The sequence below is a fragment of the Acomys russatus genome, chromosome 14 (assembly GCF_903995435.1).
Source record: "Acomys russatus chromosome 14, mAcoRus1.1, whole genome shotgun sequence".
NCBI classification, from domain to species: domain Eukaryota; kingdom Metazoa; phylum Chordata; class Mammalia; order Rodentia; family Muridae; genus Acomys; species Acomys russatus.
The window spans coordinates 28522964-28550589 of record NC_067150.1 but is presented as its reverse complement, the minus strand read 5'-3'; the positions used below and the strand labels follow the sequence as shown (position 1 = coordinate 28550589).

Below are 27626 nucleotides of genomic sequence, written 5' to 3'. Positions count from 1 at the left end.
CAGGTTGCCATAACATCCTTTGAAATACAAGCAGAGGAAGTCATGCCCCACTGCTCTTATATGCAGTATCTACAGAGCTGGCATCAAGGGAACATCACCACAGCTTGTCTCTTGCTGATTCTGGAGGGATGGGTCAAGCTGTTCTGGAGAGTAATGGCTGAGGCAGCAGGAGGCTGCCCAAGAATGTGGGGGAGTGAAGGCCTATGTTGCACTTGGCAGCAAGCCCCAAGGTCTGGCTACCCTTTTGATTATTTTCTTTTCTCACTCTTGGCATTCTGGGTGTGAAATGGGAGGGACCTCTGTAGAAGTCTTCAAGAGGCCTTTGGGGTCATTCTCTCATTGTCCTGGTGAATAGGCCCAGATCTCACTCTTTCATAATCTTATTAAAAGATTACTTGGCCACACCTGCATTTTTATCTCATGAAAATGCTTTTAATTCTCTCCAGAGTCAAGGCTGAGAATCCTTCAAACCCCTAAGTTCTGTTTTATTTTAATTGTCAGTTTCACTTTAAAATCATGTATTTCTACTCACAGTCTACTGTAGACAGGTAAGTCACACAGCATCCTGAGTGTTTTGTGACCAAGCCCTTTACTTCCACCAAATGTCCTCTTTTATCCCTCTGTTATCCATGGAGTTTAGGGCACAAACAATTCAGCCAAGTTGTTAGCCACTTTCTTACTAGGATGATCTTTACTCTAGTTTCTAATACCACTTGTGGAATCCATAAGAAAGTGCAGACTTTTCCCCCACAGCTCTAATCTGAGCCCTTACCCCAACCTCTGTTCCTCTTAGCAGTGCTTTTCCCAGCCCACACACACAGATTCATCTAGCTACTCCCCTCTCGTCAGTTCCAAAGGTAAGTCCACATTTTCAGGTTATTTGTTATCAAGACTAGGTCATTCTTAGTCTGTTCTGTGCTGCTCTAACCAAATTCTCTAGCCTGGATACTGCATGAAGAATAGATGCTCATTCAGATCAGGGTTCCGGAGGGTGTGGGATCCAAGCTGAGGCCTTCTGGCTGTTTCATCTTGGGATTGAAGACAGAAGGAAGGGCAGAAGGTGGGAGTGAGGAAGGCTGAGACTCGGAATTTGTCTTTTCATCATGGCTCCATTTCCATCTTAGAGAATCCATTCCTGTGGTAAAACCACTAACCCACTCATGAGGGCAGAGTTCTCTACCCAAAGTAGTGAGAATCGAATGCCAGGCAAGTTTTCTACTGTTGAGCCCTACACATTCCTTAGAGGTTCCATCTCCCCCTACATCTGTGTAGGGGGCCTAGTTCCAGTCCATGCATGGTCCTTTGTTGGTGCTTCATTCTCCACAAGCCTCTCTGGGCCCTGGTTACTTGGCTCCGTTGGTCTTCTTGTGGAGTCTTGTCCCCACCAGGTCCTCCTATCCTTCCCCCTCACTTTTCCACAAGACTCCCTGCGCTCTGCCCAATGTTTGGCCATATGAGGCATCCTAATGCAGACAAACCTGGCAGAGTGGGTGTGTGTGTGTAAGTGTGCTGTGGGAAGGAACTGGGTTCTGTTAATGTGCTTGGGGGATGGCTACACAATGTATTTAGTTTCTTTCCTAGTCGCCATGACAAAATATCTGACACTAGCAGTTAAAGGAAGGGCTCATAGTTTGAGTGTGCAGTACGTCATGGTGGGAAAAGCATGGCATCCATGGTAAGAGGTGGCTGTCACACTGTACTCAAACAGGGAAAGCAGGGAGTCTTCGACGCTGATGCCCAGCTCATTCCTCCTTTATAGTCTGTCTTGGCCACAGCTGGCCGGTGGAACGGCAATGCCTCTGGAATGGATCTTCCCACCATGTAAATTAAACCTAACATGAAAGATCACGTAGACATGCCCTAGGTGGTTCTAGGTCCTGTCAGGTTGCCTGTAAAAGTCACCATACATGCCTCTGATGTATCTTCAGGGCACAAGGCCTGACAGTGTAGGTTCCTGGCTACGCAGTGCCAGCATCAGCGCTCACAAGAGTAGGATGGAGTGTTCTCAGCCAGAGCAAGGTTTGCTGTGTTTCATTTCTCAGGAAGAACTGGAGTGGGAAGTAAAGAAGTGGGAAGCAGAGAGGTTTGGCAAGTGGAGGATAGCCTGAGGCGAGGATAGCCTGAGGAGGGGGATGCAATGCACGAAGTTTACTTGAATGGGACTTGTTTATGTGTCAGAGATAGAACCGAAGGAAATGGGAGGAGCAGAGAGGTGGGGCCTTTGGCAGCTCCAGATTCTGGGATACAGAGGGATCCCTCATCTAGGTGGTAGAGTTTGGAAAGAAAAAAAATGATGGGTGAGTCTAAAGGTGTTAGAAAGGCAGGTAGTTTTAGTTTGTTTTTTCTTACAGAATGGAGAGCTGGCAGGGATATGGTTCCATGGTAGAGTGCTGGCCTAGCATGCCAAAGGCTTGGGTTCAATACAAATGAACAAACAAACAATCCTTAGGGACAAAAAAATCAAGGCCTGACGGGCACAGAACTATTCAGCAAACCTTGGGCTTCTGCCCACCCCCTGCTCGGCCCTTGGGGACTCCTTTTGGATAGCAGGCACTGACTGGCTGGGTGCCAGTTCCTACAGGTTCCTATGTCCCTTGTGCTGCCACTGTGAGGGTCCCCTGGCCAAGCTCATCAGTTCATTTTAAGCCAGGGACACTTTGGTTCATGGCAAAATACCAAGGGCGCAGACAGCTTTTCTGCTGTGGGCTAGGTTTGCCCAGCCTGTTGGGTGAGTAGTTCTCCTTGGTAGCTGGTTAGGAGGAGAGGCTGCTGAGCCTTGGACCTGGATACATCCACTGAAGGCTTCCCTCAACAGATTGTCCTGCAGCAACCAGTCTAAGAAGCTCTGTGCCTAGCCGGACATGGTGGCGCATGCCTTTAATCCCAGTACTCGGGAGGCAGAGGCAGGCAGATTGATATGAGTTTGAGGCCAGCCTGGTCTCCAAAGGGAGTCCAGGACAGCCAAGGCTACACAGAGAAATTCTGTCTCAAAAAGAAGAAGAAGAAGAAGAAGAAGAAGAAGAAGAAGAAGAAGAAGAAAGAAGAAGAAGAAGAAGAAGAAAAAAAAGAAGAAGAAGAAGAAGAAGAAGAAGAAGAAGAAGAAGAAGAAGAGAAGAAGAAGAAGAAGAAGAAGAAGAAGAAGCCCTGTGCCCCTGGGATACCCAAGCATACCAAGGCCCAACAAGGAAAGGAAGCAGCATGTTTAAGTTTGTGGTTGGGCATCTTAAAGCAAACCCTAAGGCTAGCCAGGCTGCTTTAGAACTGTCCTGGTTCTGATTTGGTACAAAGATGTGCCAGTGTAGACCTGCATTGGGAAGGGAGCCAATGAAGGAGAAGTGTCTCATTACATGGGTCTGCTCCAGGCTACTTAGCAATGACTGCCAGACTCTTCCATAAAGATCAAGGCCAGAGTGTCTGGACCCTGTCTCTGTAGGATTTTCCATTCTGGCTACATGCTAGAGTCATAGAGGAGGTGGGCTTTGTTGTTTGTTTGTTTGTTTGTCTGTTTTCCTTCTTACTACTGATGCCTAGCCTCTAAATAATTTAATAAAAATCATGGTGAGCCAGACCTAGACATTTAGATGTTTTAAAAACCCCCAGGTCACTGGATTGTGTAGCCAGCTTCAACTGGAAAGCCTCTCCCTCTTAGGAAAGATCTGGAGGAAGGAGGAGAGGAGAGGAGGCAGTTAATGAACAACTTTGGCACAGAGTTTTGCAACTCCAAGTGTGGTCCCTAGGACCCAAGGGAGCTGGTAAGACCACAGATCCTCAGGCAGGCCTCATCCATAACCCCTGGAATCAAATGTCCTCATCAAAGGTTAAGTAAGCGCCTTTGGAGGCTATCTATTTAATCTGGTGGTTTTCCACTGACTGCATGTTAGAATCACCTGTCCTGTGTACAAAATTCCAGGGCTGGGCTAAAGCAATGAACCAGAATTTATTCGTATGGGACACAGACAAATACTCTGTAAGAGTTTTAAGTGGTTTTATTACATTCATTTGTTTTGTATATTGGGGTGTGTGTATGTGTGTGTGTGTGTGTGTGTGTGTGTGTGTGTGTGAGAGAGAGAGAGAGAGAGAGAGAGAGAGAGAGAGAGAGAGAGAGAGAGAGAGAAAGAAAGACAGAGACAGAAAGACAGAGACAGAGAGAAGGAGGGAGGGAGGGAGAAAGCGAGAGAGAGACAGACAGACAGACAGACAACTTGTATATGGAGGGCAGGGGACAACTGGACAGAGTTGGTTCTCTCCTCTTGCCATGGGTATTGAACACAGGTCATCAGGCTTGGCCTCAGTCACTTTTGCCTGTGGAGACATCTTGTAGCCTTCACATCAGACCATTCCCTTGTTCAGCAGTCATCCAGAGCCTCCTCCCTGAGCACTGCTTCTCAAACGTAAATGTAGGCTCGAGATCAAACCTAGTTCTGATTTTGTAGCTGTGCAGGAGGCCTAAGATGCTGCTAATAAGGGTTCCGTTGTGCCCAGGTCACTGAGATGACAAATATGTTTTGGGCAGCAGCAGGAATCTATCTGTTGGTTTACTTCCTATGTTGACAGCTGCCGAAAACGAGAGTCAGAGAAGTACATGTGATATCCCATGGTCACCCAACATGTCAATCATTTAATGCTTTAAGTTTCTAACTTTTGGTGGGGAGCAGAGGTGAGGTTGTTTAAGGCATTTTAATATAATTTTAAGCATGAAGGCTAAGAGAGAAGTGCCAAGAAAGAAAGATGTGCCCCAGTGCATTGACTTAAGTTTCTCAAAGAGGACTCATCCATTTAATGGTTTTAATTAAGTAAGTAACTAATTAATTTTTGAGACAGGGTCTCACTATGTCACCCATGGGAGACAGCGCTGCAGGAGAAGAGCCATGTAGTGAGGAATGATCTGGTGGCTGCTGTGGGTAGCAAGGGAAGGTATGCTCACTTTCAGGAGAGACTTTAAGGATTATTAAGGGTGACTTAACTGGAAATTTATGATTGTAAATCTGTTTTTGCTGAGTGAATGTGGTGGCACCTGCCTGTAATCTCAGCATGCAGAAGGAAGAGGAACTCATGTTTGCGTAGCTTGAGCTACATAGTAAGTGGTAGGCTAGCCTGGGCTATTAAATCTCTCTCTCTCTCTCTCTCTCTCTCTCTCTCTCTCTCTCTCTCTCACACACACACACACACACACACACACACACACACACACACACACACACACACACGAAAGGAAGGAAGGAAAGAAGGGGAGAGAAAGAACACAATAGAAGAAAACTAGATCTCTTTCTTTTTTAATGGGGAGACCATCTTGAGTCATCTCCAGAGTTTTGTGGGTGGCTGCTCAGTAAGATTACTGAGCTATGAGGAAGTGTCTGGGACTTCCTCTACATGGAGGAGGTGTTGTTTAGGGTGGTTTTTTAATTTCTTTTGTTTTGCTTTGCTTTTGGTCATGGTTGTTGAACTCATAGTGGCATCTGGGAAATATCCCCCACTTGGAGTCACAGCCTTGACTCCATAATAGACTTGTATGCAGAATAGATTTATGATTTAATAATTTATGATTTAGTAATTCTGTGATTGTAATAAACAGCACTTCCTCCGGATGGTGATCCTGCCTCCAAGAGGCAGTCTCGGATGTTGTGCTGGTCCTCAGTACACACCGGTGCTTCCTTTTCTGGCCTTTCGTAAGTCACCTGCTCCGTATGTGAAAACTCACCCGATGAGAGCCCATGTCTGTGGAATGTGTGGGTTCCGTGCTTGGCTCCGTGATTTTTCTCTTCATGACCATTGGAGAAACAGAGCAGGATGGAAGGGACATAGGGTGGAAGAAGCTGGCGCTTGGCATCCGTACATCTTCCTGTGGCTGCTGAGCCACATACATATCTTAGTAGTGTGCGCCTAGAGGAGTTGGCCCATAGAGCAATTCACTGCTTGCTGACCTCCCCCAGTTACCTTGCTGGCTTCTGCCCACTGATGTGTGAAGTACCCCTTGCGTCCTTGCCAAGCCATACATACTGTCAGGACTCCCTGACCTGTCCCCTGCTGCACTCACTTTACTGTGCATCTTAGGAGGTGAGGCCTCTGTACTGTTGATGACTAGAAGGGCTGGGAAGGGGGCTTTTTGAGGACTTTCATAGTACATATCAAGTTTTGGCACAGTTAACTTTTGTGTTCCCCAAACTGCTTCTTCTGAGTGCTGGAGATCCATATTAGAGACTGGTGTCAGCAAGTCTGGCATGGGAAATGAAAGAGGGCTGGGACCTCGGTTCCACTTCCAATAGCTAGGCTCCACGTAGATCCCTCACACTGCTCTCTGAGAGCTCAGGAGGAAGATTACCTGGGGCTGGCTGCCCACGGAGTGGCTTTGTGTTTCCTAGAGGAGGAAAGGGGCAGACAGGGGTGAGGTCTAGTGGGAGTGTAGGCAGAGCCTAGACTGACATCTGGGACTCCTGCTTCCTAGGTGGCCCGAGGTAGCCGGGATGACACTTCTCCCCAGGAACCCTGCTATCTGCTGAGAAACATGACCAGCAAATCTCGTGAGTGTTGTTCAGGGGCTCCCCTGCTTGGTGGAGGATCCAGCAGCCATCCTCAGCAGCATATTGGGACCCATCTGGGATGGTAGAGGGTCACACTGGGAGCCAGGGACACTCTCTTCATCTTGGCTAGGGTTAGGAGAGTGCCAGGGACTGGGTTTGCTGTGCAGTGGGTGGAGGAGCCCAGGATTGGTAAAAGAGAAGGAGGTCTGGGGTCACCCCTGTCTGACTCTCCGTTCAGCTCCTCTGCGCATGTGCCTTGCAGGCTGGAAGTTCCTGGCCATGCTGGCTCTCGTCCTCGTTGTTGTCATGGTGTGGTATTCCATCTCCCGAGAAGATAGGTACATTGAACTGTGAGTACACTTTCTGTGCCCTTCCATCGTTTCTTCCCAGAGATGGACTGATACAAAGGCAGGGTACCTAGCCAAACAGAAAGCTTCTGAGACCCTTGGCATGACCTCTCTTCTTCAGCTGCTAGCTCACAGTCCTTACATGAGGGGGGGATGGGGCGGGGGATGGGTAGAGGTGGGGATCCATGTGGCCTCTGTAATCTCCCGCAGAGGAAATATTAGGGCAGAAAGATCTGGACCCTCAATGCTTTGGGCTCAAACTGGAACTTGGGTTGGGGAGATACTAACTCTATAAGTCCTCCAGAACCCTGGGACCTCTGTGTCATTACTGGGGAATTGGGCCCTACCTGGGATGCTGGCCTCAGGGCCTCAGTCTCACTGGGCCTTCTAACTCTTCTTTATCTCCCCAGCTTTTATTTTCCCGTCGCAGAGAAGAAAGAGCCATGCTTCCAGGGTGAGGCAGAGAGGCAGGCCTCTAAGATTTTCGGCAAGTAAGCACCTGAAGATGGAAGAGGGCATGGGGAGCTCAGGATTAAAGGTTTTTGCCTCAGTGCTAATGGGCTGGATGGTAGAGGAAGCTGAGAAAAGGGTATAATACATAATACAGTCAGAGGTCTGACACTGTTCAGTCAGACCAATCTTTTTCTCATCCCTACCCTGTATAGCCATTCTAGAGAACAGCCCATCTTCCTGCAGCTTAAGGATTATTTCTGGGTAAAGACACCATCTGCCTATGAGTTGCCCTTTGGGACTAAAGGAAGTGGTAAGTTATTGCTCAGCTCAGTGGAATAGCAACTTGCTGCCTATGAGCTGCTTTATGGGACTAAAGGACATGGTTAATTTATGCTTAATGAGTTGTTCTGCCCAAGCAAGTGGAAAGTTCATACTGTGGTCATGTGGGCCATGTTGTTGGATTTTGCAGTCCACAAGCTCCATGCCTGAGTTCTTTTGCCCAGGCCCAGGTGCCTATGTCAAGGATGGAAAATCTGGGGAGTGAAATGGGAGCATCCTGTGGAATGCTGATGACCATGGTCTTCATTCATACTGATCCTTCTATTCATCCTTTTTGTAGAAGACCTTCTTCTCCGGGTGTTGGCCATCACTAGCTATTCTATACCTGAGAGCATACAAAGGTAAGGAGGTGTTCTTCTCACTGTAGTCTGGACACCTTCATCTCGCCCTGCTCCAGGGCAAACCCATTGTGGTGTAGTGCCATGTCAGCCAGCCTTCTGTCCACTGTGGCCAATTTGACCCACCCTGGTCTGCCTGTCTCCAGGAGCTATAGGTACTCTAAAACCACAGCAGCATCTATCTAGATGCCAGAGTAGGCAGAAGCTGCTGAAGGTATTGCCATGGCAACAGACAGACCTGGGCAACAGGCAAGGGAACTGTGTCCTAGGGTTTCTCTTTCCTTCCCTTCCCCTCTTCTTTCTAGCCTTTCATTTCATTTTCTTTTTCCTTTTGAGACAGGGTTTCTTTATGTATCCTAAGCTGGATTTGAACTCTAGACTTTTCTTCTGGCGCTATACAGGTGTGTGCCACCTTGCACACTTCTTGTGCTGGAGTTTCTTGTTGTACGTCTGTGTGCCTTCCCTCTTGTCATTATCTCGTTGCTATGCTTGGCTTGTTTTTGAGGTCCAGGACTGCAGGGTCAGTAAAGCCATTAGCAGGTCCACTTAGCGTGCCTGATCCATGCAGATCAGGGGCTGAGGAGAACCTAGAAGTAAGCCAAGATAGCCCCTAAGCAGGTCCAGATCAGAGAGCATGCAGAAGGTGTCACCATTGCTCTTCTCACGGCAGCCTTGAGTGCCGGCGCTGTGTCGTGGTGGGAAATGGTCACCGGTTGCGGAACAGCTCACTGGGAAGCATCATCAACAAGTATGATGTGGTCATCAGGTATGTGGTCATCCGTCCTGCTTCTTTCTGGGTCCCGGGTGTCCCAAACAGGGGGCTGTCAGAAGGCTGGGCATCTCCAGTAATGGATATATTCTTTCCCTTGCCCAGACTAAACAACGCTCCTGTGGCTGGCTATGAGGGAGACGTGGGCTCCAAGACCACCATCCGTCTCTTTTACCCAGAGTCGGCCCACTTTGACCCCAAGATAGAAAACAACCCAGACACGCTTTTGGTCCTGGTAGCTTTCAAGGCGATGGACTTCCACTGGATTGAGACCATCTTGAGTGATAAGAAGCGAGTAAGTTGGGACATGTGGGAGATGCGGATGCTCTCCTAGGCAGGGCCTCACGTCCCACAGAGTGCCTCGTGGTGATCCTAAGGGGTAGGTGAAGGGACAGGGTGAACCAGGCTTCCCACAGCCAGAGCCTTGGGCTTCTCGCCAAGGACATTGTTTTATAGGGCTGCTGATAAGCTGCCCTGCCTTACAGCTCAAGAGCCTGTAGGAGCTGGGGTGGCAGCCAGAGGCCCTCAGGGCTGGAGGATTGCCTGGAGTGGGAGCACTGTCCGAATGTATGGGAACCTGGGAACAGGGAAGCTGCCTCGCCATTACTTTGGAACAGGGAGCATTTTTGTGCCTTATGATCATACTATGAAACAAAGAACCTGCTACCTCATTGGGCCATCTGGGTGAAGGCTGGACTGTCTGATAACGGCATCTTTTTGGCCCATATGTAGACAGCCTAAGGTTCAAGTCCCTTGTTGCTTGCATGTTGCTGAAACAGGTGGTGGTCAGACCCCACACTCCCCACATGCTATCACCTTTCTTTTCTAATAAGGGGAATCCCTTGACCTCTCCTTTGGTCTGTCATCTCTGGCACAAGTCTTACCTCAATTCTGAGGCGTCTGCACTCCTGAGACATCTAACTAGACTGGGATCCCACCCTCTTCCCCCCCACCCCCCAAAGACCACCAACTAGGTCAGAGTTGAGAAATAGGTCTTACTTTCATCTCTCCCTTCTAACCGTACCCTCATAGGTACGAAAAGGCTTCTGGAAACAGCCCCCCCTCATCTGGGATGTCAACCCCAAACAGATCCGGATTCTTAACCCCTTCTTTATGGAGATTGCAGCCGACAAGCTCCTGAGTCTGCCCATACAACAGCCACGCAAGATCAAGCAGGTGATGAAAACTGGGGACAGTGAGACCAAGCTGGGGGAGGGTGCGGCCATGGTGGAAAGCAAAGAGGAACTCATGAGCAGGAGAGGGTGAGTGAGAATGGGTGCAGCTTGCACTTGACCTTTGAAGAGAGGTTTTTTTTTTTGTTTGTTTTTTTGTTTTGTTTGTTTTTTTTTTTTTAGCATGCTGCCTTGATGAACACTGTGACTTTGGAGAAAGGAGTGAGTGAGTGAAAGCTCTAGACTGGGGCTTGGGCGCTGGAGTTTAAGATGCTTTCAGCAGGTTATAATCAGAATCTGTAAGCCAGGAGTTGCTGGCACACTCACTGGCACTTATCTTTAGGAACAGCTTGAGTCAGGGCAGTTATTGTTAGACTTTTTTTTTTTTTTTTTTAGATAGGGTTTCTCTGTGTAGCCTTGGCTGTCCTAGACTCACTTTGTAGACCAGGCTGGCCTCGAACTCACAATGATCCGCCTGCCTCTGCCTCCCAAGTGCTGGGACTAAAGGCGTGCGCCACTATGCCAGGCTCCTGGTAGACTTTTAGCCTGCATTATTACATTGAAACATATTGATCTGATGGAGTGAGTGGAGACTAAGCATCGACAGTCTGTGTTGCGTGTCATGGGTACGGTAGACCAGCTTAGGGAGCTGGAGTCGGTTCCGTGAGTTACAGCTTTAATTTCAGCACTCCGTGTGTTGGTAGTCTTCAGCTGGCAGGGTTTACCCCATATGGTAGCTTTGCAACTATTGTCTCCATGTGCCTTAGACTCTCGTGGGGGCATGTGAGGCAGCAGAAGGAGGTCACCGGCAGGTATTGGCAGGACACTTTCTATGGTTACCAGTCAGGTCCAACACTGGGAGATTCCAATTGCTTACCTGAATAGTGGGGATAATAGTTGTACTGACCTCTTAAGGCTATGGTAGGACTTACGATGATAATAATATAAAGTGTCAGTCATAAAGATTAGAACACAACAGCTGCTCTATCAGCATTTGCCCTCTGCTGTTTGTTAGTTTACTTAAGAAAGGCTGCCCTCAAACTTAGGGTAATCTTGCCATGTACACCCAGCTAATATTAGCCAAATTTTAATAGATATGTTTATTCTTGACTATCTATATTATTCAATATCGTGCATTGAATGCCTGCAGTGTGACTGCCCAGTGGTGAGCCTGATCACACATGCTTAGAGAATACGCTGTGCTGCCTGCTCTAAAGAAGACACTGCGTAGCAGAGTAAGCTGCAGTTCACACTGTGGAGTGACAACATCTCACACTAGAGTTGTTAAAGTGTGGTAGAAACACAGAGCAGGACACACTTCTGCTAAGCACTCTTGGGAACTTTATAGTTGAAGTGGTACTGTCATTGGTCCTGTGGGGACCATGGTGTATATTAGGCCTGCAGTGGGAGGAGGCAGTCCATTTAGTGTGGACATATAACTCTGCCAATACCAAGTTGATCTAGTACAGGTGGAGGTAAGGGCAGCAAGGTGGATTTCTTTTAAGATAGGCTCTCACTGTGTAGACCAGGCTAACGTGGAATTCAAAGAGATCTGCTTGCCTCTGCCTCTTGAGCGCTGGGGTTAAAGGCATGCGCTATCATGCCATGGATAAGGGTGTCAAGGCTTTAGAGGCCAGTAAGAGAAGATGAGAATCTGAATCCAGCTTGTGACAGTGGGAAGGAAAAAGAAAGGACTGTATATGGCCTTGACATTGCACTGGTTTTCCACTGATCCCCAATTGCAGTCAGTTTAATGGCCTTAAAAACACCCTGGCATTGGCTCATAGACCTGTAGGTTCTTTTTAGTGTCCCAAGTTGATTATAAGAGCCAAGTTCCTGTCTGGAGGCTTTGTGGGCATTTTTTCCTTTCAAAGTTGTTTAAGAGGAAAGAGTTGGGTTTCCGTGCTTGTAGGACTAGGGCTCCCTTGTTCTTGCAGACTGTGGAGTGAGTGAAGAGGCACCCTCAGGTCTTGAAGGCTGCCTGCATTCCTTGTCCTGTCGCCCCTCCTATCTTCAAGCTACTTACAGCTCAAATCTGACTTCATCTCTGATCTCAGCGTCCAGATTTAGATGGCTAGGGAATTAGATCAGTCTGGTAGGGTGGTTTCCCCCTCATAAGAACTGTGTCAAATAATGAACTATTATTTAAATATCCTTTTTTGTATATTTCCCATACCTGTGAGAGAAGGCAATTAATAAGAGAGAAGTGGGATGGGGGGAGAGGGGAGGGTGCCGGGGGGGTGGTGGTGGTGGTGGTCCTGTTTCAGTTAGGGTTACTATTGCTGTGATGAAAAGCCATGACCAAAAGCAAGTTGGGGAGGAGTGGGTCTATTTTGCTTACACTTCCATATCAGAGTTTATTTTCAAAGGAATTCAGGGTAGGAACTCAAGCAGGGCAAGAAGCTGGAGTCAGGAGCTGGAGGAGAGCTGCCTACTGGCTTGCTGCTTATGGCTTGCTCAGCCTGGTTTTTCATAGAACCAAGGACCACCAGCTCCAGGGGGACACCACCCACAATGATCTGGGCCATACACACCAATCACTAATTAAGAAAATGTTCTACAGGCTTGCCTACAGCAGTCTCTTCTGGGGGCAGTTTCTCAATTGATGCCCCTTCCTCTAAGTTGACTCTAGCTTGTGTCAAGTTGACATAAACATCCAGTGGTGGTGGTGGTGGTGGAGGCAGCGTACACACCTTTAATCCCAGCACTAGGTAAGTAGAGGCAGGAGGATTTCTATGAGTTTGAGGCCAGCCTGGTCTACAGAGTAAGTTCTAGGACAGCCAAGGCTACACAGAGAAACCCTGTCTCAAAAAACAAACAAACAAACCCCAAACCAACAAAACTAGCGACCATGAGTTCCTGTACAATTCCATCTCCTACCACCCGTGTCTTGAAGGTAGGATTGGAGGTTTATGAGTAATTCCTGGTTTCCTGCTTGGTTGAATGGTCAGTTGTGGTATACTTGTTTAATACAGAGAAAGCCAGGAGAAGGGGCAGAACTGGTAAGGAGGTGATGGCCATGTGATTCTGCAGGATAGGATCCCAAGCTGGATGAGAGAGAGCAGAGGGTGGTTTAAGTGCCAAGGGAGGCCAAGTGTCGTAGTAGATTCACGGAATCCTAGCACTTAAGAGGCAGAGATAGGATTTTAAGATTAGCCTCATCTACTCGTAAGTTCAAAGCCAGCTAGAGCCTTGTGACATCTCGTCTTAAAGTCAAAAGGTAGCAACAGTGAAAAAGAAGGGTTACCAAGAAGCAATGCAGAGAAAGAGACAATTGAAAGGGATGCTGGGAGAAAATTGGCCTTGAAGAGGCCTTAGGAAGTCCAGGAAGTGACTCTCAGGGTGAGTGGGCAGGGGAAATGTTCTATAAAGCTGCCTGTTAGAGGACAAGCTTTCCGAGGTTTGAGTATGAGGCTGGCCATTGCTGTGGATAAGTTGGGGATGGAAGGGATGGGATACTTACAGCAGCCCGTAAGCGGGGCAGGCAAGGTATTACAGAAGCGGTATGCCATCCCATGAAAGATCACACGGTCGTGAGTGTTGAACTGTCAGGCCCAAGGAGGAGGCAGATCTCTCTGCTTTTCTTTGAACAGCTCATTTATATTTGCAAACTCTGGCCTTTTCATTTATAAAATGAGGCTCATAATCGTATCTGTACATATGTGTTTGGAGGGTGACTGAGTGAGATGGTGTATTATACTATGTTCATATGCAGCACAATGCCTCACACATAGTACGTACTCAAGCAGCAGGTGGTAGTACGGCGATGCTGACTGCCCTGATCTAACTGGAGACTCAGGTCTTCCCCAGCTTTGTGGACTTGTATTATCTAGTACTGTGCTGTGTCAGCCAGATGTTCATCCTTGATAGCAACAACTTACAAATGGAAAGAGGTTTTAGCCATGGCGGGGAGGACATGGTGGAGCAGAGCACTCGCATGTGGCATGTGAGAAGCAGAGAGGAAATGCCTACAGGTCCCTTACATATGGGGTGGTGCCACCCACCTTTAGTTAACCCTTTTTTTTTTTTTTTTTTTTGCTCTTCAGTTAATCCTTACTGTTAGTATTCACAGACACCCCCAGAAGTGTACTATAGCCGTTTCCTAGGTATGTCTCAATCTAATCGAGTTGACAAGATAACCATGGTAGCCACTAGATACATAGCAATTTAAATTTCAAACTTAGGAGGTGAAGAGATGGCTCGGCAGTTCAGGGCACTTGCTGCCTCGGCAGAAGACCTGGGTTTAGTTTTCTGTACTTGCTTTAGTTCATCACCACCTGTATCTCTAGTTCCAGGCCACCCAATGCCTTCTTCTGGCTTTCAGAGGCTCGTACATGCACAGAATGCACATAACTCAAGCAGACGCTTACACATAAATATAATAAATGGCTAGCCAGGTATGGTGGCGCACACCTGTAATCCCAGCACTTGGGAGCCAGGGGCAGGTGGATCTTTGTGAGTTCGAGGCCAGCCTGGTCTACAAGCGAATCCAGGACAGCCAAGGCTACACAGAGAAACCCTGTCTCGAAAAACACAACACGACACAAAACAAAACAAAGGTTAAAATTCTAAATTAGAACTTAATAATCAGGGCCAGGGGGTATGAACCAGTGGTAGAACACTTGCTTAGAGTACATGAGGCCCAGGTTCTATCTCCAGCACCACAGAGAGTTGAGAGCTTCCCAGAGTAGCAAATCCACCTTCTTATCTGCATTAACTCCATTCAGGTGCTTAGTTGGTTCGGAGTTACCCTGTTGGACAGTAAGGTAAAGGATGTTTCCATGGCAGAGCACTGAACCTGAGTGTGTATAAGGTGGGTGGTAGAGGAGGAGGGGATTTTGGCTCCTTCAAATGCCCCTCTACTCTGTCCCTCAGAAGCCAACCACGGGTCTGCTAGCCATCACCTTGGCCCTACACCTCTGCGACTTAGTGCATATAGCTGGCTTCGGCTACCCAGATGCCTACAACAAGAAGCAGACCATCCACTACTATGAACAGATCACGCTTAAGTCTATGGCGGTAAGCAGCCCTGTTTGGGAACCCAGTGAACGGCCTAGGATGACATGCCTAGAGAGATGTTGCGTAAGGGGGGAGGTACAGGGGCACAGAGTGGATATGGATGTGGTACCTGGGCGTCTGGACGCCACCTGACTTCAGTCTCCTTTCTGAGAGGCCACATAAGGAAGAAAACTCCCAAGAAGTGTGGGACCAGGGAGAGAGGGGAGGGAGACCTTTCTGGGGGATGGGAGGGTGTGTGCCTCATTTACTTCCTCCACTGTCTCCACAGGGGTCAGGCCACAATGTCTCCCAAGAGGCCTTAGCCATCAAACGGATGCTGGAGATGGGAGCTGTTAAGAACCTCACGTACTTCTGACTTGGACAAGAGCTGGACACTTCTGTTGCCATCTGAGTGACCCCTGTCTACGGCTTGGGGTACCTGGTGCCAGTACAACCTAATTGCACTCACCCTCAATAGGGAGGGTGTTTTGGGACTGGCTAGGTCCCAGGAGAGGCTATGCCCCTGGCTACTTAGGTGCAGTCCAAATCCAGATAGGCATGAGCCTGGCCAAGGCAGGGGGGGTCTTGCTGCTGTAGCATCCCCTCTCTGCCAGCACAAAGAGGTTTTGTTTTTTTGTTTTTGTTTTGTTTTGGGTTTTGTTTATTTTTTAAATTTTTGTTTTGTTTTGAGACAGGGTCTGACTGTGTTGCCCTGGTTTATCTGGAACTCACTATGTAGACCAGGCTGGCCTTGAACTCACAGAGATCCAACTGCCTCGGCCTCCCAAGTGTTGGGATTAAAGGCGTGTACTACGCCTGGCCCCTGCACCAAGAGATTATTTAACATGATATTTAATTAAGGGGTAGAAAACTGCAATGGGCTGGTCCCATGGCATTCACAAAAGGGACACAGTACAGTGTTCTGCCCACTTTTTAATAAAATTTACATTTGTTTGGCCTGTTAAGGCCTAATCCTAGAGCTGGCCTCCCAGGAAGATGGAGGCATCAAGAGTGGGAGGGTGTCCTCCTGCGAAGGGTTGCTCTTTCCCAGCAGGCATGGGAAGAGCACTGACAAGGGGGTTCCACCTAGAAGGGGCCTCACCTGGAAAAGAGGTTGCAAAAGACCATTAAAATATTTTTTCCTAAAATGGAAGCACTTGTGAGGCTTTGTGTCCTTTCAGGCTGGGGAAAACATTGCTGGGGATGTGATGGCATACAGACCCGAGATTACAGCAGGGCACAGTCATTCCAGCAAATAATTGAGATGGTGCAGAGGCGAGCATTAACTATCCTAGCAGAGCATATGAGCAATCAGAGGCCAGATCAGCCCTGTCTTCAGACACTCAGCCTGCCATCTTACATCCCCAGGGACAAAGAAAAGGAGGAGAGGTGAAGGGTACCAGATGGAAGTGGCAGCATCCCTCCAGCATCCCTACCCATCATCCTTCCTCGACTTCTCCGTTTTCAGTTACCCAGACCTTAGGCTGAGAATTGCATGTTTTAAGGACAGGGTGGGGTCAGACAGAGAAAGCTGTTTCCTTTCTCAAATTAAGTGGAAATCATAAAATAGAGCTGGTGGAAGGTCGTATGAGTGCAGCAGTATAGGTTGCCAGGATTGCAGTGGGCAGGGCTGGAGGACAGTACTGGAGGGATTTGGCAAGTCCTGTCAGTCACCCGTCCAGGGAATGAGACTGTTCCTTTCCCGGGTCGTTTGAATCTTCACAGTCCTGCCATTTGCTTGGCTCTTTGGCCCTCATTCTCCATCTTCCAGGCCTTGCTCTACTGCCAACTGGGCCTGCTGCCACCCCCACAGCTGTTCCTTTACATCTGGAGCCAGGAGGGAGTGTTGGAACTGCCCCTAGGGGACTGGAACTCACAGCTGTGTGCCTAGCTTTCTCAGACGGAGCTGCACACTTGAGGTTTTGAGACAAGCCAGGCTGGGATGGGATATACCGAAGGGCAGTGGCTAGCAGGGGTGAGGGGGGTGGGGAGGGGGACTGAAGAGGATGACACCACATCCTGGACATTACTGGACCACCAAAGGATGACACCACTGGCACAGTACAGAGAATGGCCTGCCTGGTCTGACTGAACACTCCCAAGGAGCAGCTCGCACTGTGTGTAGCCCGAGTGGATTCTGAAAGGCCGCAGGACCATATTTTCTGAAGGCCCCCTCTTTTCCCTACCCACTGGGGCAAGCTGTCTTACAAGGATTTGTCTTGGGAATGCCTCTAGACATGTATGTTTTGCCCATCTAAAAGGGAGTATCCGTTTCTCCAACTGAGGTCTTTTAAAGTGACTGTCTGCACATACGATCCAGCTGCCCTGGACTGAGGCCACCGCTTGATACACTGAACGTGCCTAAACTTGAGCCAGAAGCCAGTACTCTGGGTCACACTGCCCCTCCCAACTCCACAAGTTCTCATAGATGGGGGCGTTTATAATGTTCGGATGACAGCGAGACCCTCAGGATCACATATATAGCGAAGTGTGTATCTGGGCACCGATCCACCCAGACCATTCTTTGCGGGGCGGGGTGGGGGTGGGGGTGGGAACGGACCTAGCGCTCTCCAAACTGTTTGCAAGCTGAGGCAATACCCTGCATGGGTCAAGGCTGGGAGTGGAGCTTTGATGTGGAGTTGTTGGATGGGGTTCTTCAGTGTTCTGGGAAAGCAGCTTTTAGCCCGACTGATGTGAACGGACTGCCTGCCAGCTTGCCTGGTACTGATTAATCCGTGCCCTGAAAAGGCTGCAGGAGAGGAAAGAGGAAATAATGGGGCACAAAACTGAGTTTACATCAGGTGAGGCCGGTAACTCTGCTTCAAGTTCCGATTCAGGCCTTCTTAAAGGCAGAAGGTGCATCGACTTATCTCAGTTACCTGGGGGTGACTGGAAAGCGGAGGTTCCTAGGCACGTGCTGCTGAGTGTGTGTGTGTGTGTGTGGGGGGGGTGTCAGGAATCAAACTCTAACAAGCATCCAGATCCACTGCTCTTAAGTCTAGACTCTAGTCTAGGAAGACCTCATGGGCCTCTTTGCAACCCTCCCCATCTGGTTTGCCGTAAAGCCCATCCTAATCCCCGGTGCCCTTGAGCAGAGTTAAATTAGGCGCAAGCGCAGGTTCCGCCCCAGCGGGGGTTGAGGGGGGAGGGAGAGAAGGCGGGCGGGGGGGGGGGAGCGGCGGCGAGGAGGGGGGGGAGGGGGAGAGATGGTGACTGCTCGGAGTCTTTCTATCCTTTACAGTGGCCTCGGCCCAAGTCTGTCTTAGCACTGGGCCCAGGGGTCTCTCGGGGAGTGGGGGTGGGGATGGGGAGGTCCAAGTGGGGGAATGGAGGGATGATCGCCACTCCCCTGGAGGCCAGAGAGTACAACAGACCGTCTGCTGGGGCGCTAAAGCCGCCTTCACTGCTGCATTAGATTCTACAAACGAAGTCCTCCTTCACAGGGGTAAACCTGGCGAGGCTCTCCCAGCTTGAGACCACCATCCTGGGCGACGCGGAGTATAGGTCAGAAGCGTCGCATCTATCACGTTTAAATGATGTCTTAATTTCAGCTACTTCAGGGTTTTGCTTTTTAAAAAGTTGTTTTATGTTAAAATTATGTGTCCGTGACTGGTATGTACCCGTGAGGTTTATACGTGTATACCTGAGGTCAGACGCGTCGCATCCCCCTTGAGCTGAAGTTACAGGCACTTGTGAGCTCCTCCTCTTCCCGATTTCTGGTCCTATCCGCTCCTAAACTGCTGAGCCATCTTTTCAGCCCCTCTGCTTGAGGTTTTGATGTACACTTTCAGAGGACATAAGTATATATTCAGTTGCTTTCCTCTTGAGACTGTCTAGCCTACAAAAAGGTTGCGCTTGGAAACAATACTGTCTGCGAGACAGTTAAGTGTAGTGTGCACACACAAAAAAAACCCAGCTCCTCCTTGCTGTGTCATTTAATTAGCCGAAGAAACCTCTGTTTCTCCATCTGGAAAATACCGATTACCCATGCGTGTCTCACAATGAAATCTTGAAGATCTACTGGGACCGTGGTTTTAAAGACATTGTGTGGATTGAAAAGTGAGTAATAAATAACGGGACTGGAAAGCAGCCTTGCGTAATGGGAAATGCTGGAGAGTGTGTGGAACGGGTGAGTTAGAGTTGTGGGACCAAATCTTGCCCCGTCCTGAATTAAGCCACTTGGGGAGAAACCTCTGTCTCGAATCACACCCACAAGCTTAGTAGAGGCCTGAGGCAGTGAAAGGGAAATGAAGCTTTTGCCTAATCAGCGAACCTAGTGCAAAACCCTCTCTAGCAGTGGTTTTTCACGGTACAGTCTGACACCTCTAGAGATTCTTGGAAAAGTTTGGAAAGTGATGTCACCCATTTTGGTGGGATGTGGATGTCACAGTAGCTTCCTAAACACAACTTCGTAGTTGGTGTTGCGTTCCTCTAAGCCCTCTGATGGTTTTTGTAATCTTAATTTTAGCTACAGAAAATGATTTGGTAGTTCAAAATCACCTTGGTTTTGTACAAGCTGCGGTTTTAGGAAATTAGATCTGTCTTCCAACTTAAAAGAGTCTGAGGTGTGTGGGGACGGCCCGCAACTAATGAGGATTACACTGTGAAGTCAAGAAGCACTCAGTGGAATTTTGACCTTCCTAGTTGCTGTGGAAAACATTATTCCCTTGATGCTGGGCATGGGCAGTGACCCACAGCACCTAGCCATTCATGTGGTCATGGGGGAAACCCATTCTGCTCTGCTTTGGGCTGTGCTGTGGCTACATGTATTATTGCATTTTTTTTTTTCTTGAGACAGGGCCTTGCTGTGTATCCTAAGCTAGCTCTGGTACTCATGGTGTAACCCACGCTGATCTTGAGCTCACAGCTGTCCTCCTAGTGCTAGGATTACAAATTGTGTCACCACACCTAGTCTTAAATGCATATTTTTACTTATGCTATTTATCATGAATAAAGAAGTGTATCAGGATGTAACCCCATTATTAATCAAGTAGTGTGGGGGGAGGGGAGGGTGTTCAATCTACTTTTTTTTTTTTTTTTTTGGCCCTAAACCATTCTTTTCAAGAACAAAAAGCAAACAAAAACGAAAACTTTGCTCAGTGTCAGGTCAAAAGGGACAAATGGCTATCTGGTGCCTATTAGCATAGCAAAGCACTCACTGGTCCCAGGCTCTCTAGGCATCACAGCTGCTCCTGACTCCTCTCAGCCCTTCTTACTAGGCTCTCTGTCCTTGTCCCCAGTTTCTCCTTCCTAGATAATCCGCCATTTGGACCATGTGCCTTCTTGGTGTTCTCTCTCTCTCTCTCTCTCTCTCTCTCTCTCTCTCTCTCTCTCTCTCTCTCTGGTCTTTTTCGAGACAAGATCTCTCTGTGTAACCTTGTCCTGGACTCGCTTTGTAGACCAGACTGCCTTGAACTCACAGCGATCCACCTGCCTCTGCCTCCGTTGTGCACCACTACTGCCCAGCACTTTCCCATTCTCTTTTCTCTTTCCCCTTCTCCATTCTACTGGCCCTGTTTAATCTGCTACTTTTTCTGGCTGTACTATATATTTTATCTATAATAAAAATCTTCCCCTCAGACTTACCTTGAAGTGGCCATGTCCTCACATTATACAATTAGGATCTCTGAATTTCTTTGCACAAGAAATAACCTGACCAAATATAATGGTGTGTATACTTTTAATCCCAGCACTATGGAAGTAGAGGGTGGTGGGTTTCTCAGTTCAAGGCCAGCCTGGTCTACATAGCAGTTCCAGGATAGGGCAACAAAGATAGGCCCTGCATGAAAAACAAGACAATAAGAAATAAAGTAGAGGGGTAAGGGGTGTGTGTAATACAGTTGGTTCAGTGCTTGCTTAGCACACATACAGCTCTGGGTCAGATTCTCAATATCACATAAATAAAATGTGGTCACACACACCTGCAGTTCCAGCACTCGGGAAGTAGTGGCATGGTAATCCAAAGTCTGAGGTTATCCCAGGGTATGTAGCCAGACTGGGACCAAGTCCCGGTTACATGAGACCCTGTTTCAAAAAGGAAAGGAAAGGGAAAAGAAAAGTAACCACTGGCAGATGACCTTGAGACTCAATAGATGGCAAATTTGGGAGGAGGCCAGATCCCCTGGAAGCCTCAGCTTCTTCCCACTTAGGAAGACAGCAGGCAGAGCAGCTGAGCTAGTTAGAAGTGTTTGGCAGAGGGCTTAGGGAAACGTGAACTCTGGGAGGCAGGTGTTATTGCTTGTTTATAGCAGATTCCTGGGGAGAGCTAACAGTATAAAGAATACTGGGGCATGTCTTCCTCTCTAGGGGGGGACAGGGAGGACAGGGGGCACAGGGGGACAGACCTGGGTGGAGACAGGCAGAGAGAAAAGGGGGATGCCTGGGGAGGCCTGGGGATGCCTCAGGAGCCCTGGGGGCCTAAATTGCAATTACTGAGCTGGCTATTTCAGAACTATCTATTATTCTCTTTTTCTTTTTGGTTTTTCTAGACAGGGTTTCTCTGGGTAGCCCTGGCTGTCTTAGACTTCCTTTGTAGACCAGGCTGGCCTCAAACTCACAGTGATCCACCTGCCTCTGCCTCCTGAGTGCTGGGATTAAAGGCGTGTGCCACCACGCCTGGATTCTAATACTTATTTTTTACATCTACCATGAACTTTAACACTTCGCTTGTTTGAAAGTGAGATTTTCTCTTTGTCAAGCATCTGCCCCAGGAAGTGAATCTCAGGAATAGAAGTTGGAGTCCTGTAGGGAGTCCTGGGCTGGCCTTTCCTCTGTGGGTCTGAGGTAGATAGGAGAAGAGCCAGAGGAAGTTTGTAATTCAGTTGCTTGAAAATCCTGCTCTAGCTTTTACCACCTTGTCTATATTTTTCCCCTTTCTGCAAAGTTCAGTGCCCATTTATTGACAAGAATTCAGTTTCTTAATGCTCAGGCAACAAAGCCCTGATCCTTAAATTTGGGCTTATGGATGAGGGGGTTCTTAAAGCTATTTTAAAAATTAAAAAAATGAAGAAGGTGGTATCACTAATTTAGTCCCCCTCATATCCTCTTGGCCTAATTGACAGTGGCTCTTGGGGAATGAATTTCCAACTAAATTCAGCTTCCTATCTGGACTAATGTTTTCCTCTGGCATAATTGGGGCTAGGTTTCTTATTTATTTATTTATTTATTTATTTTGTATACAGTGTTCTGTCTGCATGTACACCTGTAGGCCAGAAGAGGGCATCAGATCACATTACAGATGGTTGTGAGCCACCATGTGGTTGCTAGGAATTGAACTCAGGACCTTTGGAAGAGCAGGAGGCACTCTTAACCACTGAGCCATCTCTCCAGCCCCGGGGCTAGATTTCACGGGACTCACATTCTCCCAATGAAGTTGCGCCTTGCCAACGTCATTTTCTAATCTTTTTTGGTGTTAATTCTTTAGATTCACCCTTATACACACATACCACTAGCACTGCCCCCACTACAATTATAAAAAACAAACAAACATTTTTTTGGGATGTCCTCATTGCATTCCAAAATATAGCCAAGGGCCATAAGGTCGAGGAACAGCGGAAAGAGATGCTTTTGTTTGTCTAGTGTTGTCTGGTGTTGTCAGGGAGTCCAACCCTCTTGACTAGGGGCTCAGGATCCCCCTGCCCTGTGAGTGGCCTGACTGTCCTGAAGAAGAGCACTGGGAACAAGGAGTGGCAGGCAGGTGTTGGCAGAGGCATACATACAGCAAGGACTAGCTACTGGTATAGCTCAGTGGAAGGCACATGCTAAGTGTGACATCTAACCCCCATGGCATAAGGGGCACGTGTGTATATAAAAGCAAAGATATACACCACAGCTCAAAGATGTATCCTTTGAATGTGTGTTCACAAAGGGCTATTTGTTTACTTATTTTATTGTTTGTTTTGAAGTTCTGAGGCTCAGACCCAGGGCTTTGCCCCTTGGGTTTAGACAAGCGCCTTGCCGCTAAGTTATACCCTCATCCTACAAGAAAGGCCTTTCAGGAAAGGCTGTGGTAGGATTAAAGCTGCAGGGTGTTTGCTGAAAGCTTTCATGATGGCAGTTGTCTCAAGGATGAATAGCCAAGAGGGAGGAAGAGAAGCAAACACTTCTTTATCCAGGAGCTCAATCCTTTTGTATAGAAAGAATGGCATCGTGGCATTTTCTCCTTTTTCCCTGTTTGTGACCTGGCAGCAGAGGGGACTGGAGTTCTCTTTATCTGCAGAGACCTGTTTATCCTTGACTACCAGCGGTTGATGCAGATTTTGATGCTAGAACTGACTGTTGATGGGTGATATGCACTTGCAGCTTCTCAAACCACTCCAGATAAGGTGCTTTCAAAGCCTGGCAGTGGTAGTGCATGCCTTTAATTCCACCACTCTGTAGGCAGAAGCAAGCAGATCTCTGAGTTCGAGGCCAGCCTGGTCTGCAGAGTTTCAGGACTGCCAAGGCTACACAGAGAAACCTTGTCTAAAAAAAAAAAAAAAAAAAAAAAAGACACTTTTAAAAGACCTTTGTATCAAAATGGGAAGGGAAATCGAAAGGGAAATTTGAAATAAGTTTATATTTTAATTTTTTCCACTAATAAACTTACTGGCCCTTTAATAATTTATATTTGAATTAAGATTTTTTTTTTTAAATTTAAAAATCTGTACAGTTAGTAAGAGTTTGAGAGCAGGGGGGTATGGCCAGAAGGAGAGTACTTTCGTAGTATGCTCAAGGCCAGGGCCTTGATCCTTAACACTACAAAAGAAAAAGGAAAAAAAAAAATAGTAGAAGTTTGTCTTGTGGGAAAAGTTTGTAAAGAGCTCTTCCCTTCATTTTTTTTTTTCCTCCCTGATGGACAGCATCACAAATCACACATTCCTGGGACGTTGTAATCACACTGGTGGATGTGAACCCTTCTGTCTCACTTCCTGCTCCATAACTGCACATACCATGCCCAGCATATTTTCCTGCCCAACCAGGAAGTGAGGGATGAATTTCCTGTTAACTCAGCTTGGCTCTGAGAAACCATCCAAGGGCTGCATCAGTTTGCTGCTCTCATTTCCTCGAGTCCTTTGCATTCCTGAAGCTTAAAGGTAGTTTCTAGGCCTGGGCTGTATAATGACTTGTTTCAACAGGCTTCTCAGAAATAGATTTGGTGTGGCATTTTTAGCTCTTCATTCGAGAGCACTTCCTATTCTGTGGAAGTTGGAGGGCGATGGAAAGAACCCTGGCCTTTGCAGACTGATAGCAAGCCTGAGAATTAGAAACTGGGCTCCTGTCCAGTGACTGTGAGCCAACAATGAAGTCCCAGCTATCAGAAAACTGGATCCTGGCCTGGGAGTTGGGGGGGGGCGGCGGAGGGTGGTGATACACAGAATGGCTTTGTTTCTCAGGGAGTCTGTGGGCTTTCCAGGTCATCTGGGGACTTAAGGTGGAGGATGAAGGCCAGCCTCCTTGATGGAGCTGTGGCTTCTTCTTGTCCAGCCCACTCTTAAGTAACACGTGGTCTTTATTGCTAGCTCCTTCCACCAGGGTCCTAGAGAGCGTGGCTTTGAGCTTGCACTGTGGCGTGGAGGCATTGTGCACTAGCAGGCATGTGTGTCGAAATCTTCCATTTGCTTCCTATTATCTCTGTGGTCTTGAGCAAGTCTTTTGGCTTCTTTAAGCCTTATTTCCCATATAGGTAAAAACGTGAGGATGCAGCTGGGTGGCAGGGGCACACATTTTTAATTTTAGCACACGGGAGGCAGAGGCAGGCAGATCTCTGTCAATTCAAGGCTAGCCTGGTCTACAGAGCTAGTTCCAGGACAGCCAAGGCTACACAGAGAAACCCTGTCTCAAAAATAAACAAGAAAACACCAAACAAACAGAAACAAAAACTCTAAGAAACACATAAGGATGCTTTATCCAATTGTTGGAATTCAAAAAATGCAAGTGTAGGACACCCATTTCATTACACTAGAAAACCCTCTAGGGGTTTTAGAGTTTCCCACTCCCCCCTCTACTTCTCTTTCCTATCTTTTCTCTACCTCCTCTCCTGTGAGAGTCAGCAAGGCCAGACATAATTGGGGGGTGTGTGAACACACTGGGGCTCCTTCTCAGTGCTCCAGAGCCCCCATTCACACCCCACACCTGAAGTGGAAGGAGCTTCTCCCACAGAAAAATTTCCCGTTCACTGTGTTTTTCTGTCCACGTTCTGCTCTCTCACAAACATTGTATGGGTGACTGCTTCTTTTGCTGTGTTGAGGCACGGCCTTCACTCAGTCTATCTGATTGTGGTCACCTCGGTGCTGTCTCATCTTCCTTTATAACTCTATAAGACAATTTTTTTGTCTGTGAGTGTCAAGGTCTTGGAGGGTGATGGGCCCATTCTGTTCCATGGGGCAGTTTTCTTTCCTGTTCTGGTTATTGTGTCATAGTCCCTGGTTCCATGAAAGAATGAATGTTTCCACTCTATAAGTTCAGTGTGTATGTGAGGTGGCGGAGAAGGAGATGATAGATAGATAGATAGATAGATAGATAGATAGATAGATAGATAGACAGACAGATCAGTGGGGCAAGGGTCTAAGGCAAAGTAAGCTATGGTCAGGATTAGGAAGTAGCTTATCCTGCCATGTCCAAATGGGAAAGATCAGGGGAAATTAATGGACAATCCTTTTACATCACTTCTTCCTTATTCTAGCACATCAAGGCAGTTTACATGTAGTCGTGGGTCTTTGTTTCCCACTGGCAAAGGGTAAATGCATATGAGAAGAGTGAAGCCTTGTTGAGATGAACCTAGAGAGGACAGGGGTCAACAATCTATGGATCGTTGTCTATGTCCATATGTTGTCTATTGTCCCAAGTCTATGACAAGACAGAATGGTACAAACAGCAGGATGCGGAGTTTGAATGCACACTTTCATTTCTGAAGGGTTTCTAATCCTTCTGCCTTGGGGACTGCAGAGGATGATATCAAGGGAACTGAGAGAGCTTTTAAACATTAGGAAATAGAATGGAAGCAGAAAGTTACTCTGAATGGAGTAGCTATAAAAGCTAGGCATACGATCCAAGGTTAGGATCACCCAAGGAAGCAGAGTATGGAAAATGCACAAATTTGATTTTGAAGAATCTCATGGTGGGTAAGAACCTCCAGGAAGGTTTCAGAAGAAGAGTCAGAAGCTGGTGAAGACCACCCAACCATAGGAACAATATTGGTTCTTCAAAGTTCCCTTTGAACCCCACTCCCTGTACTAGAACAGTAATGTATGTATCCATCCTGTCAGCTCTGATGATGTTTAGTTATATACCCAGGTAAGTATATTCTGAGATTTTTTTTTTTTTGAGTCCTATACTTGAGTGTTAAAGTGTTGGTGGCAGTATATAGTCTTTTAAGAGGGCCTGCTTCAGCGGATAGCCATGAGTTTGAGGCCAGCCTGGTCTACAAATTAAGTCCAGGACAGCCAAGGCTACACAGAGAAACCCATCTCAAAAAAACAAAACAAGAGGGCCTGTTTCTTGTATCTGAAATGGACAGAGACTCCCCTGCAGAATATTACTTAGATAAAGGCTAGAAGGATCTAGCCAGTGCCCAAAGTCATAGCATTGACCTAGCTGTACTTGGCAAAAATTGAGGTTGGTTGAGACCTGTTTTTGTTTGTTGTTTTGGTTTTTTGATGTTGTTATTGCTTTTTGTTGTGGCTGACTTCATTTACAAGCAGAGAGTTAACCTACAGGTTCTATTATGATCACAATCAGCCCCAGCAATGACCATCCCTGCCTGGGAAAAACTGATGCGAAGAATAAGCAACGCAGCACAGCACCAAAAGCAACCAACCAACCCAAAACCCTGAGTTCCCACAATGCACTTGGACTCATGGGGTCTCCCTGTAGCCAGGCAGAAACAAAAGCACAGAACAGATTGGTTGGGGGGGGGGGCGGGTAATGGCCCTAACGTTTATTCTTACGTGGGGGAGTGATGGGAGAAAGAGGTGCAGAGAAACTGTCCCCTTTGCACACACAGTCCTGTCTACTGGAGAATGGATCATTATTCCTTGTGTTCATCAGTTGAAAAAGTCTGTCTCATCCTCCAGCCTACATTTCAACCCCCTCAGATCCACATCTCCCAGGAAGCCCTCTGCAGCAACTGTCCAACAAACCCTGACCAGAGAAGTCCTCACACTCCTTATATTATTAGCTTGATTGTGCTGTAGGAAGGAAGGAAGGGAGAGCACAAAGCAGGGGGTGACGTGAGGGCAAGGGCTCTGAGGTGCACAGCCTGGTGCAGGGTGTGTTGGGTGTGGTGTTCTCCAGGCATCCACATTCTCCCTCCTTCCCTTCTTCAGCTCCAAAGACACTAGACTCTGATGGGCCAGTCCCACCACCAGGCCCAGAGGTATCAAATCCAAGAACAGAACCTCAACAATATAGACACAAACACCGAACAGACTGGGGGTGGGGGTGGGGCGGGCTCCCAGGCAGATGATCCTTTGGTCAGGGTCATTTCTTAGCCCTCACTCTCTGTGGTATGGGTTATGCACAGTGGGGAAGCTGGGGGGGTCTCTGGAGCACCTCGGTGCTGGGAAAAAGTCCTCCAATCCCCAAGGCTGTAAGGAATATAGAGGCACCAGGGCTAGCTTATGGGCAGCAAGAGGATGTAGGAGAGTGGACGGCAGTTTCATAAAAGCAAAGTTCTAGCTGCCCCTAGTGCCTGTAAGGAGGACAAGGTAGTT

At 47.7% G+C, this 27626-nt stretch overlaps 1 protein-coding gene across 3 annotated transcripts in view; it reads left to right on the top strand.

The window, feature by feature from the left end:
• The window catches only part of St3gal4 (ST3 beta-galactoside alpha-2,3-sialyltransferase 4), a 43198-nt gene extending 27756 nt beyond the window's left edge, over nt 1-15442 (top strand). For all 3 annotated transcript variants that reach the window (XM_051156143.1, XM_051156141.1, XM_051156142.1), the window contains exons 2-11: nt 6443-6518; nt 6781-6868; nt 7276-7356; nt 7531-7628; nt 7938-7998; nt 8666-8761; nt 8870-9059; nt 9797-9940; nt 14812-14955; nt 15224-15442. In XM_051156143.1, the coding sequence (XP_051012100.1) occupies nt 6503-6518; nt 6781-6868; nt 7276-7356; nt 7531-7628; nt 7938-7998; nt 8666-8761; nt 8870-9059; nt 9797-9940; nt 14812-14955; nt 15224-15310 (1005 nt within the window). In that variant the 5' untranslated portion in view covers nt 6443-6502 and the 3' untranslated portion in view covers nt 15311-15442. The remainder of the gene's footprint in view (nt 1-6442; nt 6519-6780; nt 6869-7275; nt 7357-7530; nt 7629-7937; nt 7999-8665; nt 8762-8869; nt 9060-9796; nt 9941-14811; nt 14956-15223) is intronic.
• The last annotated feature ends 12184 nt before the right edge of the window (nt 15443-27626 follow it).